The 13,899-nt window shown below is 44.2% G+C and overlaps 1 protein-coding gene across 8 annotated transcripts in view; it reads left to right on the top strand.

Moving 5' to 3' along the window:
• Nucleotides 1-13,899, top strand: part of raraa (retinoic acid receptor, alpha a) — a 213,815-nt gene that overhangs the window by 78,318 nt on the left and 121,598 nt on the right. For 6 of the 8 annotated variants that reach the window (XM_045702522.1, XM_045702523.1, XM_045702524.1 and 3 more), the window contains one exon: nt 2,515-3,106. In XM_045702522.1, the coding sequence (XP_045558478.1) occupies nt 2,938-3,106 (169 nt within the window). In that variant the 5' untranslated portion in view covers nt 2,515-2,937. The remainder of the gene's footprint in view (nt 1-2,514; nt 3,107-13,899) is intronic. The other 2 variants (XM_014159000.2, XM_014159007.2) reach the window with 1 other exon arrangement.

Below are 13,899 nucleotides of genomic sequence, written 5' to 3'. Positions count from 1 at the left end.
TCTTACATGACATATTCTGACATTTCATGGTGTATAGAGACTCAGTTTAATTTAGTGTGTGTGTGTGTGTGTGTGTGTGTGTGTGTGTGTGTGTGTGTGTGTGTGTGTGTGTGTGTGTGTTGTTCAAACCTGCTGTATGGTGTTGATGTGTGTGTGTGTTTTCACGTGTATCAGTGTGTCTTCCAATCTAATTTTATTGGTCACATACACGTGTTTAGCAGATGTTATTGCGGGTGTAGCGAAATGCTTGTGTTTCTAGCTCCGACAGTGCAGTAATATCTAACAAGTAATATCTAACAATTCCACAACAATACACACAAATCTAATTAAAGGAATGGAATTAAGAATATATAAATATATGGATGAGCAATGTCAGAGCGGCATAGACTAAAGATACAGTAGAATAGGATAGAATACAGTATATACATATGAGATGAGTAATGCAAGATATGTAAACATTATTAAAGTGACTAGTGTTCCATTTATTAAAGTGGCCAGTGATTTCAAGTCTATGTATATAGGGCAGCAGCCTCTAAGGTGCTACTGATGGCTATTTAACAGTCTGAAGGCCTTGAAGATAGAAGCTGTTTTTCAGTCTCTCGTTCCCAGCTTTGATGCACCTGTACTGACCTCGCCTTCTGGATGAAAGTGGGGTGAACAGGTAGTGGCTCGGGTGGTTGTTGTCCTTGATGATCTTTTTGGCCTTCCTGTGACATCGGGTGTTTTGGAGGGCAGGTAATTTGCCCCCGGTGATGCGTTGGGCAGACCGCACCACCCTCTGGTGAGCCCTGCGGTTGCGGGCGGTGCAGTTACTGTACCAGGCAGTGATACAGCACGACAGGATGCTCTCAATTGTGCGTCTGTAAAAGTTTGTGAGAGTTTTAGGTGCAAGACAAATTTCTTCAGCCTCCTGAGGTTGAAGAGGCGCCATTGCGTCTTCACCACACTGTCTGTGTGGGTGGACCATTTCAGTTTGTCTGTGATGTGTATGCCGAGGAACTTGAAGCTTTCCACCTTCTCGACTGCGGTCCCATCGATGTGGATAGGGGGGTGCTCCCTCTGCTGTTTCCTGAAGTCCACGATCATCTCCTTTGTTTTGTTGACGTTGAGTGGGAGGTTATTTTCCTGGCACCACACTCCCAGGGCCCTCATCTCCTCCCTGTAGGCTGTCTCGTCATTGTTGGTAATCAAGCCTACCACTGTTGTGTTGTCTGCAAACTTGATGATTGAGTTGGAGGCGTGCATGGTTACGCAGTCATGGGTGACCAGGGAGTACAGGAGGGGGTTGAGCACGCACCCTTGTGGGGCCCCAGTGTTGAGGATCAGCGAAGTGGAGGTGTTGTTTCCTACCTTCACCTCCTGGGAGCAGCCGTCAGGAAGTCCAGGACCCAATTGCACAGGGCGGGGTTCAGACCCAGGGCCTCAAGTTTAATGATGAGCTTGGAGGGTATGATGGTATTGAATACTGAGCTATAGTCAATAAACAGCATTCTTACATAGGTATTCCTCTTAAGCAGATGGGATAGGGCAGTGTGCAGTGCGATGGCAATTGCATCATCTGTGGATCTATTGGGGAGGTAAGCAAATTCAAGTGGGTCTAGGGTCTCTCAAAGCACTTCATGATGACAGAAGTGAGCGCTACGGGGCCGCAGTTATTTAGTTCAGTAACCTTTTGATTTCTTGGGTACAGGAACAATGGTAGCCATCTTGAAGCATGTGGGTACAATAGACTGGGATAGGGAGCGATTGAATATGTCCGTAAACACACCAGCCAGCTGGTCTGTGCATGCTCTGAGGACGCGGCTAGGGATGCCGTCTGGGCCGGCAGCCTTGCGATGGTTAACACGCTTAAATGTCTTACTCATGTCGACTACGGAGAAGGAGAGCCCACAGTCCTTGATAGCGGGCCAAGGACTTACACACCTTGGACTGTGAGTACACACTGCCATAAAAACCTCCCATGTGTTTAATATAACTGGGCTTTAGGAAAGACCTCAGGGACTAACAACAGTCATAATTAGCGACGTTTTCTTTTGATTCATGTTCATTTATTTCTCGGACATTTCCCCAGGGTTTTCACTCCAGCCTTGATAATGAGTGTGTGTATTGGTCGAGCTATCACATACCCACACATTCTGTTCATGGCTTTTAATGCTCTGTAAGATAATTAAGCTGAAATGGTTGTTTTTGTACCATTTCAGATGAGACATTGCCAGTAATTAGCTTCATGGAGATGCATTTCTTTCCCCATGCTTTTAAATAAAGAGGGGAAATATGTTGTTATCATCTTAAAATAACGAACTCTCTCTGTCTCTCCCTCTCTTTCCGTCTCTCTCTCCATCTGTCTGCCTGTCTCTGTGCTTCTCTCTGTCTCGCTCTCTCTCTGTCTGTGTGTTGCTGTTGACCTTGTGAGGGATGAAATGTAATGTTTTTTAAATGTATTTTTGTTATGTATGACATTGTCCCAAAGGGGTTTTTAAATTCTAAATGATCTCACTCTCTCTTTCTCTCTAGGTGAAGATTGAGGGACACTAAAAAAGAGAGTTGAGACACGGAACGGTTGGGGGTATACCAGAGCTGACTGTTGCATAGGCACCATGTCTCTACACATTCCCCATCTCTGGAACCGACTCCACAGTGGAAGACTCATTATAAAATCCTTGTGAAGCTTCATAGCCACCTTCATAACCACTATCCTGTACCTCTCCTCTCCATCAGTCAGAGGTAACAGGCGACCATTTTGGAAATTCCACAACTGTAGTGTCCTAATTGAGGGCATCTCTCCAAAGTCACCACGCCACTGGAATACCCCACACGTCCATCGCCCGTATGGGCACTAAAACCACTCCGTAACCCACACTGACTCCGTTCTGAGCCCTGTATTACCACAATATCGTTTTTTGGGTGTCGTCATCGGTGGAGGTGGATTGAGCCAAAATGGCTGGGAAGAGCAACCCGATCCCGGGCCCCCACCTCAGCGGCTTCCCCATGCCCCACTACTCCTACTTCTTCCCCCACATGCTGGGGGGGCTCTCGCCCCCCGCCCTGCCCAGTTTGTCCCTCAGTGGCTACAGCACGCCATCACCAGCCAGTAAGTACCCCTACTGTACGTCCTTAAAACCTTCTCTCTGCTGTTTCATTGGACTGTGTGGTGTATTGTTAGTACTCACTAAAGCACATGTGTTTTGGCTGCATTGTTGACTGGTTTACCTCAGAATATTAGCCTATTTCTGGAATAGCCAACTCCTTTGTTGCTGCCATGCCAAACATGGCAGAAACAGGCTGACACTCAAGGTATCAGGAGTATTGGCCAGTTGCAGTATTTTGAGTCTGAGCATTTAGTCCTGAACAGCCTACCACTATAGTTATTGTAGAGACTGCGTTTGATAGGTCTTGTATAAAGGAACAGAGTTTTCCATTGTGTGGCTCTGAGCTGTTCTGCTCCTCAGAAAAGTGGGTCTATATTAGCAGATAAAGTGTCTCTGTGTTGCTGTGCCATGATGTCTGATGAACAGCTGTCTCATCTGTAGGCTGATGACGGGAATGTAATACTATAATTGCAGTGTTACCGGCCTCCTGCAGTTGTTGACATATTTGTCTCAATAATTTAGCTTAGGTATTTATTGATTATTGAAGGTTGGATGTTGGAGAGACAGGAATTCAACAGAGATGCTGAGAATGTATGTGTGTGGGGGAGTGAGCTTTCATCTTGTCCTGGTTAGATCATGTCTGTGTGATCGTCTGTGTAATGGTAAACCGAGCATAACACACACACACACACACACACACACACACACACACACACACACACACACACACACACACACACACTGAATACTGCCTAGATCAAACAGGAGAGGAGGACAGGGTAATCAACCTGACATCTCAAAATGGACACACCTCTAAAGCCGATCTTATCTAGCCTATGTAAAATGACTACAGGTTGCTATAGGAGACGTAGTCTCCAATCTCCGGCCAGCCAGGTGGTTTGGGGTCAGTGTATTGACTTTCCATCTGGGCGTATTAGCATGGTGTTCATTGGGATGAGCATGGGGTTGATTGGGATTAGCATGGTGTTCATTGGGATTAGCATGGTGTTCATTGGGATTAGCATGGTGTTCATTGGGATTAGCATGGTGTTCATTGGGATTAGCATGGTGTTCATTGGGATTAGCAACAGGAGGAACCGTGAAAAGCCGTCAGTCGTATCCACTTCCCCATTATTTCTCATTTGAGTTGTATATGTATCAATTTGAATAAGGAACATTCCGATGGTAGTGGTACATTGCATGGGGGGGGCACTGTATTGCTGTCTGTGGCGTGTGTGTGGTGTGTGTGTGTCTTGTCGGGACTCGCTCCCAGTGTTTGGCAAGAGGGGCGGCGGGGTTCCTTCCCTTTTGCAGGACAAACATTTCCTGTCAGTAAACACTGGAGAGCTAGCCAGGGACACTGACCACCTCTTCCTACTCACTGACTCACTCACTCAGTCACTCAGTCACTAGGAAGAGTAGCTTCTGCTAAAGCTAATGGGGATCCAAATAAACACACTAATGCTACGAGACAGCGAAGCAGTGTACACGCATTCACACACGTATACTCTCTCATTGACGTAATAGTTCCCAGAAATTTGCATGATTTATGTTTGTAATGCTTACTTGAGTAATCCTTTTTACCAAATGCCACATATCCTTCCTCTGTTGGTGAGAGGGAGTGAGGTGGTTGTGCGTACCCGTTGTCAAGGTTTCACCATCTGTGTTAACACCCCTGACTCATAACAGGGTAATTACGGTCAAAATATCATATCATAAACATTTCATAAAACTGGGTCCTCCTGTAGCTAGACATGTTCCAGTGTACCTGGCTGTAGCTAGACATGTTCCAGTGTACCTGGCTGTAGCTAGACATGTTCCAGTGTACCTGGCTGTAGCTAGACATGTTCCAGTGTACCTGGCTGTAGCTAGACATGTTCCTGTGTACCTGGCTGTAGCTAGACATGTTCCAGTGTACCTGGCTGTAGCTAGACATGTTCCTGTGTACCTGGCTGTAGCTAGACATGTTCCAGTGTACCTGGCTGTAGCTAGACATGTTCCTGTGTACCTGGCAGTAGCTAGACATGTTCCTGTGTACCTGGCAGTAGCTAGACATGTTCCTGTGTACCTGGCTGTAGCTAGACATGTTCCTGTGTACCTGGCTGTAGCTAGACATGTTCCTGTGTACCTGGCTGTAGCTAGACATGTTCTTGTGTACCTGGCTGTAGCTAGACATGTTCCTGTGTACCTGGCTGTAGCTAGACATGTTCCTGTGTACCTGGCTGTAGCTAGACATGTTCTTGTGTACCTGGCTGTAGCTAGACATGTTCTTGTGTACCTGGCAGTAGCTAGACATGTTCCTGTGTACCTGGCTGTAGCTAGACATGTTCCTGTGTACCTGGCTGTAGCTAGACATGTTCCTGTGTACCTGGCTGTAGCTAGACATGTTCCTGTGTACCTGGCTGTAGCTAGACATGTTCCTGTGTACCTGGCAGTAGTTAGACATGTTCCAGTGTACCGTGTGTGTGTGTGTGTGTGTGTGTGTGTGTGTGTGTGTGTGTGTGTGTGTGTGTGTGTGTGTGTGTGTGTGTGTGTGTGTGTGTGTGTGTGTGTGTGTGTGTGTGTGTGTGTGTGTGTGTTTTGCATGTTTTGGCCGAACAACAATAAACATTTGTGAAGTTTTCTTTAGGGTAAATCTATTTGAAATCAATCACTTTTTGACAGCACGCCTTTTGATTTGAACAAAACCGTCCATACATATTTGCAGAAAGTGACATTTTGGACATGAATGCCAAAACATTCAAGAGACAATGGTGCTAAAAGTTGACCTATTTTGGATGCCCCAGCCTACAATGAGATATTCATGTCTTCATCGCTGGAAAAATATAAAATATTTATCTCATTTAAAAGCTTACAAACAGGGTTGTCAAACTATTTTATAATTTTTTGGAAAAAAATAACAATTGTCATTTTCTAACCTTAAACATCAATTATCTAAAAATGCAGAAATTCATTTTTTTTTTAATATTCACATATGTTCTTAGTTTAGATTACTGTTTTAATACATTTCCACTTTCAAATGGTACCACAAATATGGTTGGAGGTCCACACATCAGAAAAAGTTTACTTGAATGGGAATATCTTCTGTTTTAAATTATGTTGTCAATCCTCCATAGGAAACCTATTGAACTCAAAGAAATGTAGATAATAGAATAGACATGACCATTTAAGTTGACGGTGGGTGTTCCAGCTAAATTGATGTGGTCTGAAGGAATAGATCCTTTCTATGATTTAAAATGACACCCACCCTGTATTCAAGAGCGTGTTGTGCCCGCAATCGGTTGAGACAACACAAAAACCTGAGATGGCGTAAAGTAGGGTGTAAACTACAACATATGTGAATATGAAAAAAAATAGAGCTTATGCATTTTTAGATGATGTAAAAGTGTTATAAAAAAAAATAAAATCTTTCAAGAAATTATAAAGTTGTTTTACAACCCTGTTTGTACACTTTTAAATGATATCAAACTCAACCGTTTATCTTTTCCAGTGATGAAGACATGGATGTCTCTCATTATATGGTGGGATATGCAACATTGTCTCCTGAACATTTTGCAGTCAGGTCCAAAAAGTCAATTTCTGACCACTTTTTCCACAGGCAAACATGTATGGAAAGTTTTATTTAAATCAAAAGGGATGCTGTCAAATATCGATTGAATTCAAATGGATTTACCCTTTTGGTTTTGTGTTGATTGATGTCTCTGTGACTTTCCCCAGGGTTTTCACTCTGCCTATATAATGACTATTACTAGAACTATCACATCCACGCATGCTGTCCATTGCTTTTAAAGGGCAGTTCCACCAAAATTAACATTTTGGATGTTATTATGGACTATTTAGTGAAGTCCTACACATTTTCAGTCTCATTTTGACTGTTTAGTCCTGAACAAAATGGGAGACTGCTGCTCAATGACATAGATGAGTAGGATCCCTGCCATGATGTCATTTCTAACGACCTATATAACGTGTCTGTAGTTTTCTGATCATATAGGAACTCCCTGGTATATATTGCTCTTGTTGTCTTCTCCTAATAACACCTGTAAATATTTTAAATACAGGCCCATAAACCTATAGAATTACATTTATAGTCAGCTTACGCTAATATTTTTCTGTTGTTCAAGGCTCAAACTCCCATGATTCTGGCAAAACCACTCACACCACCAGAGACGATAGAGAAAGCGAGACATTTCATAGGCTTCCTTTTTCTTGTTCATATACAGTCAATGAACTAAGCAGACCAGATCCAGCTGCTATGTCATTAAGAGCCACCCCTTAAGCAGACCAGAACTGTGACAGTTTGGACTATATACCGTCCTTGTGCCATACCAGGGTATGCAGCACATGCACAGAGAGCCCCAACAAGGTAAAAATCTGTCGTTCTGCGCAAGCCAGTTAACCCACTGTTCCCTAGGGCCGAAGACGTGGATGTCGATTATGGCAGCCCCCCGCACCTCTGATGCAGAGGGGTTGGGTTAAATGTGGAAGACACATTTCAGTTGTACAACTGACTAGGTATCCCCCTTTACACTCTCTTTCTCACACTCACACACACCATCACTTTCTTTCCCTGACACACACATGCATACACACACACACACAACCACTCTCACGAAACACACAGTTAATCCCCGGCCACTCAATTCACATTACAACCCAAAAAAGAAGGAAAGAAAGAGAAAGTTTGTTTGGAGCTTTAGAATATGGGGATTTACAGAATGTCAGATTGTTGGAGGAAATCCAATCCTTTTTGGGGGTTTATGGATTTCAAAGCTGCAGTGTTCTAAATGTAGGCTGCAACACACAAAACTGGAAGTTTTAGGGAAGCGATTTGTCTCTCTTGGGCTTCACAGTTCTATTGCAGACCTGTGGGTAGAAATGTAGTGGACATTCTGTTAGTGCTAGCAATAGCATTGGCGTCAACACAGTGCATGGCTGCCAAGTTATTTGTTTGTGTGTAGAGCATATTTTCCACTTATTCAACTTTTTCCCCTTAGCAACATGGCATATCGTAGACTCCCAAGTCACAGGGTGTTTTGGGATTGGCAGGACGATTTAGGACAAACCAAATCATTTATAAAAGAAATGGGCTACTTCCTTAGAGGATGAAGTAGCCAAATTATCATCCATTTCAACTGTCACCCTAATTTCTCTTTACTTTGGTTGCTCACAAAACACATGACCAACTCGGTTGAGTGAAATATTATATGATCATTCAACTGTCATTTCACTATTTTCAGATGGATCATACTTACACGTTCTGACTCGCACCCTAGCAGACCTGGGTTCAAATACGGTTTGAAATCATTTCAAATACTTTATCTGTGATTGATTGAGCTTTCCTGGCTTAATGGAACAATAGAGTAGTCCCAAAACTGCAAACCCAACCCATCTGGCACTTCAGGCAGGCTAGAGAAAACTCTCATATTATTTCAATGATTGCAAATACTAGTTGAACCCAGGTCTGCACCCTAGAGAGCCCAGCCCGTCTAGTCAGTCAGTGTTCCAGGTGCTTTCGCCTGAGTGGCCAGAGAGCAGTCACCTGGTTCAGTCAAAGCTATTCTCTTGTTCAACCCCTGCAGGCCAATTATTGGGGCCAAACAGAGCAGAAGGGTTAATCCATCCATTCTCGGCTAACATACACACAGCCCAGCCCAGCCCAGCGTAACCTTAACTAACCTCCAGAGGTGTCTTTACCTCCATTATCAGAAAATTGTTGGCGAAGGCAACCAACCCTGGAACTAGTCCCTAATCCATCCTTTCTTTCAGTAGGGAGCTCATTTAGCCTTTAGCATTTATGCTGCTGGGGAATGGGAAACTAGGATAGAGGCTAGGCTACCTGACACTCAGGGCTAATGTTTCGATGTTGGTATTATCATGAAGCTAGGCTAGGCAACTGGGTCAATGATCATTTCTGTCTATTGTATTAGCAGGAAGCTAGGCATGCTAGATGGTAGGTTTATTAGCTAATTAGCTGAACCTTGTTACATCAGATGTAGCATGTAGGGAAACCATAGTGGCTCTAGTATTACTGGGAAACTGGTTACATCATTCCTGGCTACTGATGTTGTTATTATATTATACCCTTATGGTATAGTTGGCTGTATTGTTTTCCCCCATGGAACTCACTGTTTCGGTCCATACTCCAGTCATTGCTTGGTGGGGAAATCCAACCCTGGCCGGGGCAGTGTGTGCTGTAGATTTTGACTTTACGAGCGGCAAATTGGAATGTATTAAGCCTTTCAGAGGGGTGGGGGAATATTAAATTATATTTTCAGAGGCCGGAAACATTAGGAGCCCTGTTCAGTTTGTGTGTGTGTGTGTGTGAGTGTGTGTGTGTGTGTGTGTGTGTGTGTGTGTGTGTGTGTCAATGTTGGCTACCTCTGCAGTGTTTTAAACTGTACAAGATGGAATGTCCTGCCTGTGATTAAATATGGATATGGTAGTGTGTGTGTGTGAGGTGGCGGCATGGTCAGACAGGGGGTGTGTGTGTCTGCGCTGGTGGTCCGTGGCACTCTGGGGACATCCCAGGGACAAGTCCGGATGCCATGTGGGTGGGCGGGCAAGCCAAAGAGGAAACTTTTGGGTTTGTAGGTAAACAGAGAGTGGACAAACAAACAGAAGACAGTTGACTAGTCGGACCATATATATGCTGAAGAGAAGCCGCAGTTACAGGCTGGAATGAACAGGTTAACTCCAGATTTTGGCCTTGCACTGCACGCAGACACACACACGGTTTGTTATGTAGGGATAAAGATAACATTGAGTAGCCTACCACTTGTGAATCACACCACACCCATCCATTTGCCACCTACTTCAACACAGGACATACACACAATGTACCCCGAATGTAAAGCTCAATTGTGTGACTTTGGAACCACATTGAATGTTATCTCAGGCCATATCACCCATCAGTAAAGATAAATCCTGCCTATATGAGTATAGAAGGCAATCAACACAGTAGCATTGAGGTACACACACACACACACACACACACACACACACACACACACACACACACACACACACACACACACACACACACACACACACACAGAGAGAACCTCTCAGGAGATCAGGTCATTATTGGAAAATGGAAACTCATTTGAGCACTGCTCATATTATGCTTATTAAGCACGCCATGTAAAACACATTTCTCCCCAAGCCGGCTCTCCTTCATTTAGTCATTTAGCCCTAACCACTGATTAACGTTTGGTAATTAACTGCAGAGTCGAGAAGAGCATCAACTATGCGGTGATACTTTTCATTTGTACGTTAAATACCCTCAGAACATTTTTGGTTTAGCATGCCAAATGTATGTCGGTCACATGTAGAGATGTTTCAACTATGAAAAGCATGTTATACCCTACATTTTGCCTTCGTGATGTTCACATGTTCTATTGCAAGGTCAACGCTCACAGTACCACCAGTCTGATACTTTTCCGTCTGGTCATCAGATCCCAGACCAGTGTAAACTGTGCTATTGTCATCTGTGCGGTTAGCCCTGGAGCCTGTCTGGCGCGATGGCCACTATGACAGCTGCAAGGTGACTCTGCTTTGGGTGTGTGTGTGGTGTGAGTTCTTTATCAGGAGGCTGGGGACATCCCCTCCGGACACCACGCAGAGGGGAGGGAGAGAGAGAGATGGATAGAGGGGGGATGAAGAGAGAGGGATAGTGTGAGACAGTGAATCGGAGAGAGAGCGAGATGACAGAGGGTGGGAGAAAGGCTGGGAGAGATGGAAAGAGAGAGGGAGAAAGACAGAGATGGAAAGCGAACCAGACAAGGTCCCCTGTGCAGAGGCAGCAGAAGCGGGCGCCTGGGGCGTACACACACTGGCTTTGGCAGGGGCCAGTGTTGTTGGTGAGAGCTGCCAACCACCAGCAGCTAAGCCAACAGTGCTCCCACAAGAGAGGCCGCAGCCTTCGGTGTCTTTCCCTCCCTATCTTCCTCCTTTTTATTGTCCCTCCCCCCACATCAGCCTGACAGTGCTATCATTATTCAATTTATTTACTAATTTCACATTATTTCCATTTGCTTTGAGGGAACCGGGGGCCAAAACCCTTCCTTGCCCTGAATACTTGAACCTAGTCAAAGCATTATCCCCCATCCATTGGCTTGGCAAGTGTGGCCGCCGCTCCCTCTCCCTCTTCTCCCTCTCTCTTTCTTTTCTTTTCTGTAGGTCTTTTTTTGCGGCCGCTTATGCAAATGAGGACCCTCCTTTTCAAAGAGCTGTCTTCTGATAATCCGGTGGATGGCTCCATTTTCTGAGCCCCACACATTGATATACACACATTCAAACAGAGACACTCGTTGACACTGACACACACACACACGCACACACACACAGTACATTTTGAGCTAGTTGAACTATAACAACTTCAAAAACACCATCCTGCCGCTAGCAGCTATGCGACAGACGAGTAAACAGCAATCTAAATCTTCCCTCTGATGCTGCAGGAACTCAACTACCTTTATTTAAGCTTTCTTCAAAGAAAATGTGTGAGTCAATACAAGGGTAAAGAGATACAACTCACACACAGATACACTCTCGACACCCCCTTTGATGTTCTATGTAGGGTTGGGCGGTACCCAGATTTTCATATTGTAGTACCGTCCTTCTCTCATCCCGGGATTTACGGTATTTACCGGCTTAGTACCCAAGGGGGCGCCATTAAACGCAAAAAAATATATATTTACAGAATGCTAAGAAATGTGCACAAGTAATTGTGAATCTCCATGGAGGCTGCTAGCTAAATATGCTAATGAGCAAGCGAAAATAAACAAATTGCAAAGACAGGCAATCCAGCTCATAAAGTTATACAAATAGGTAGGAGCTACCAAATGTCATTTCTGTTGAGTTTGGACATTTACAAGCGAATGTGAACGTGAGACATTGTGCAAATGAACAAAATGTTGACGCATGCTTGTCTGAAGGAAGAACAGTACTGACTCTGGAGCAGCATGTGTACACACTGTGTCTGTGTGGAGTCGCTAGGACAACGGGCCTGCCTGCTCTGCTCGGAGGAGAACAAGGAGGAGCAGACGGTCGGGAATGGAGAGGAGAAAAAACGCAAGGAAATCAAGATAGCAGTGGCCAATATTCCCTCTAATTTTGGGGGGCACTGAGCAAATTTGTGAGAGGAAACTTGAACATTGTGAGAATTTTGTGCAACTTCTGGCATGCGTTTACAGTGAACACTGAGGCTGTACCCTTACAGGTTTAGACAGTAGGCTATTGTGGCTATTTGTGCATAATGTAGGCCTACCAACAAAAACAATGGAGGAAATCTTCCCAAAATGTTCACATGGAAATAGCTTTTGATTTCTATGATATAGCCTACAGTAGCCTATATGTGGTGTTCAATGCAGGCCTACATTGCATGAGACTTGAAACCTTTTCACATGTACCAACAAACTGGTGTGATCATTCTACAGTGATCCCTGCTGCGTACGCTCAAACTGGTGTGATCATTCTACAGTGGTCCCTGCAGCGTACGCTCAAACTGGTGTGATTAGAACGCCAATTTAGATTGACGCAACAGTCAGCGTTTGAGTTGGCAACACTTTCTTTTCACAGAAACATTTTGCAGTAACACAGTCCTTACAAAGTTATGTCCTGAATGTGACCCGTTTTTTTGGGGATGCAACTCTTCAGACATTCACAGAAGTAGCGACAGCATAACACAATCATCCAAACCGGAAAATGTAGGCTACATTAGTCCTAGCGCTAACTGAGGAAATATTGACGTAACACAAGCGGTCATATTTAGAGAACTCTCGGCTGACAGAAACCACAATATGAATTAGCTAATAGCAATTACTATTTATAATTCATCACATCACGAGTGAGCTCACTATTGATCTAAATAATTGAGTGAAACACTTTCTAGAAATCAAAAGTAACCTGACGATGGGTAGTTTGTGCACACTGCCATGTTTGTTTTTTCGCGTCAACCAAAGATAATAAGAGGAGACAAGATGTTTGGTCTGTTTGCATTATGCATGTTGAAGGGGGTGTGTCATCTACGATCAGTCACTTCCCTTCATTCACTTCAGGAAGTTTAGCATACATACTGTATGCTACAGTAGAAACGACAAGACAATTGTATTTTTGTACGAAGCAGTAACTCCCCATTGCTGACCTATAGTATCTATAACTGGGGTGGCAGGTAGCCTAGTGGTTAGAGTGTTGGACTAGTAACCGGAAGGTTGCAAGATCGAATCCCCGAGCTGACAAGGTAAAAATCTGTCGTTCTGCCCCTGAACAAGGCAGTTAACCCACTGTTCCTAGGCCGTCATTGAAAATAAGAATTTGTTCTTAAGTGACTTGCCTAGTTAAATAAAGGTAAATAATTAAAATAACTCTCTAACTAGCGGGTGATTGAAAGACTGCTCGTGGGCAACCCCCGACAAAAGAATTCTACTCTGTTGAGCTCGGGCTCTGCCTACAACAAAATCAGACTCAATCTTGCAAAGTTACATTTGTATTGGTTTGTTGCATTAAAACGGGGCTGATATAATGTTGATTCGATCACAGAAAAAAAACGTTGATCTATATAGTGCAAACTAACTGGGCGAACTCAGTGAAGTTCAATCCCTTGCGTCTCAGCATTTCTTCGGCGCTGCAGTCCTGGAGGAGGTGCGCGGCTGGCGCACACCCACAGCTTAGAGGGAACATTGGCAGTGGCAGCTGTGCAGATAACACAACCAAAGGGCTTTGACTTCTCAAACAGGGCAGAAAGATAACAATATGATGCCCAGTCATCTTATTAATTCAGCCACTTACTTATACTGAACAAAAATATAAACGC

The sequence above is a fragment of the Salmo salar genome, chromosome ssa19, assembly GCF_905237065.1.
Source record: "Salmo salar chromosome ssa19, Ssal_v3.1, whole genome shotgun sequence".
NCBI classification, from domain to species: domain Eukaryota; kingdom Metazoa; phylum Chordata; class Actinopteri; order Salmoniformes; family Salmonidae; genus Salmo; species Salmo salar.
Note: the sequence above shows the minus strand (reverse complement) of the source record. Positions and strands in the feature narration are given on the sequence as shown.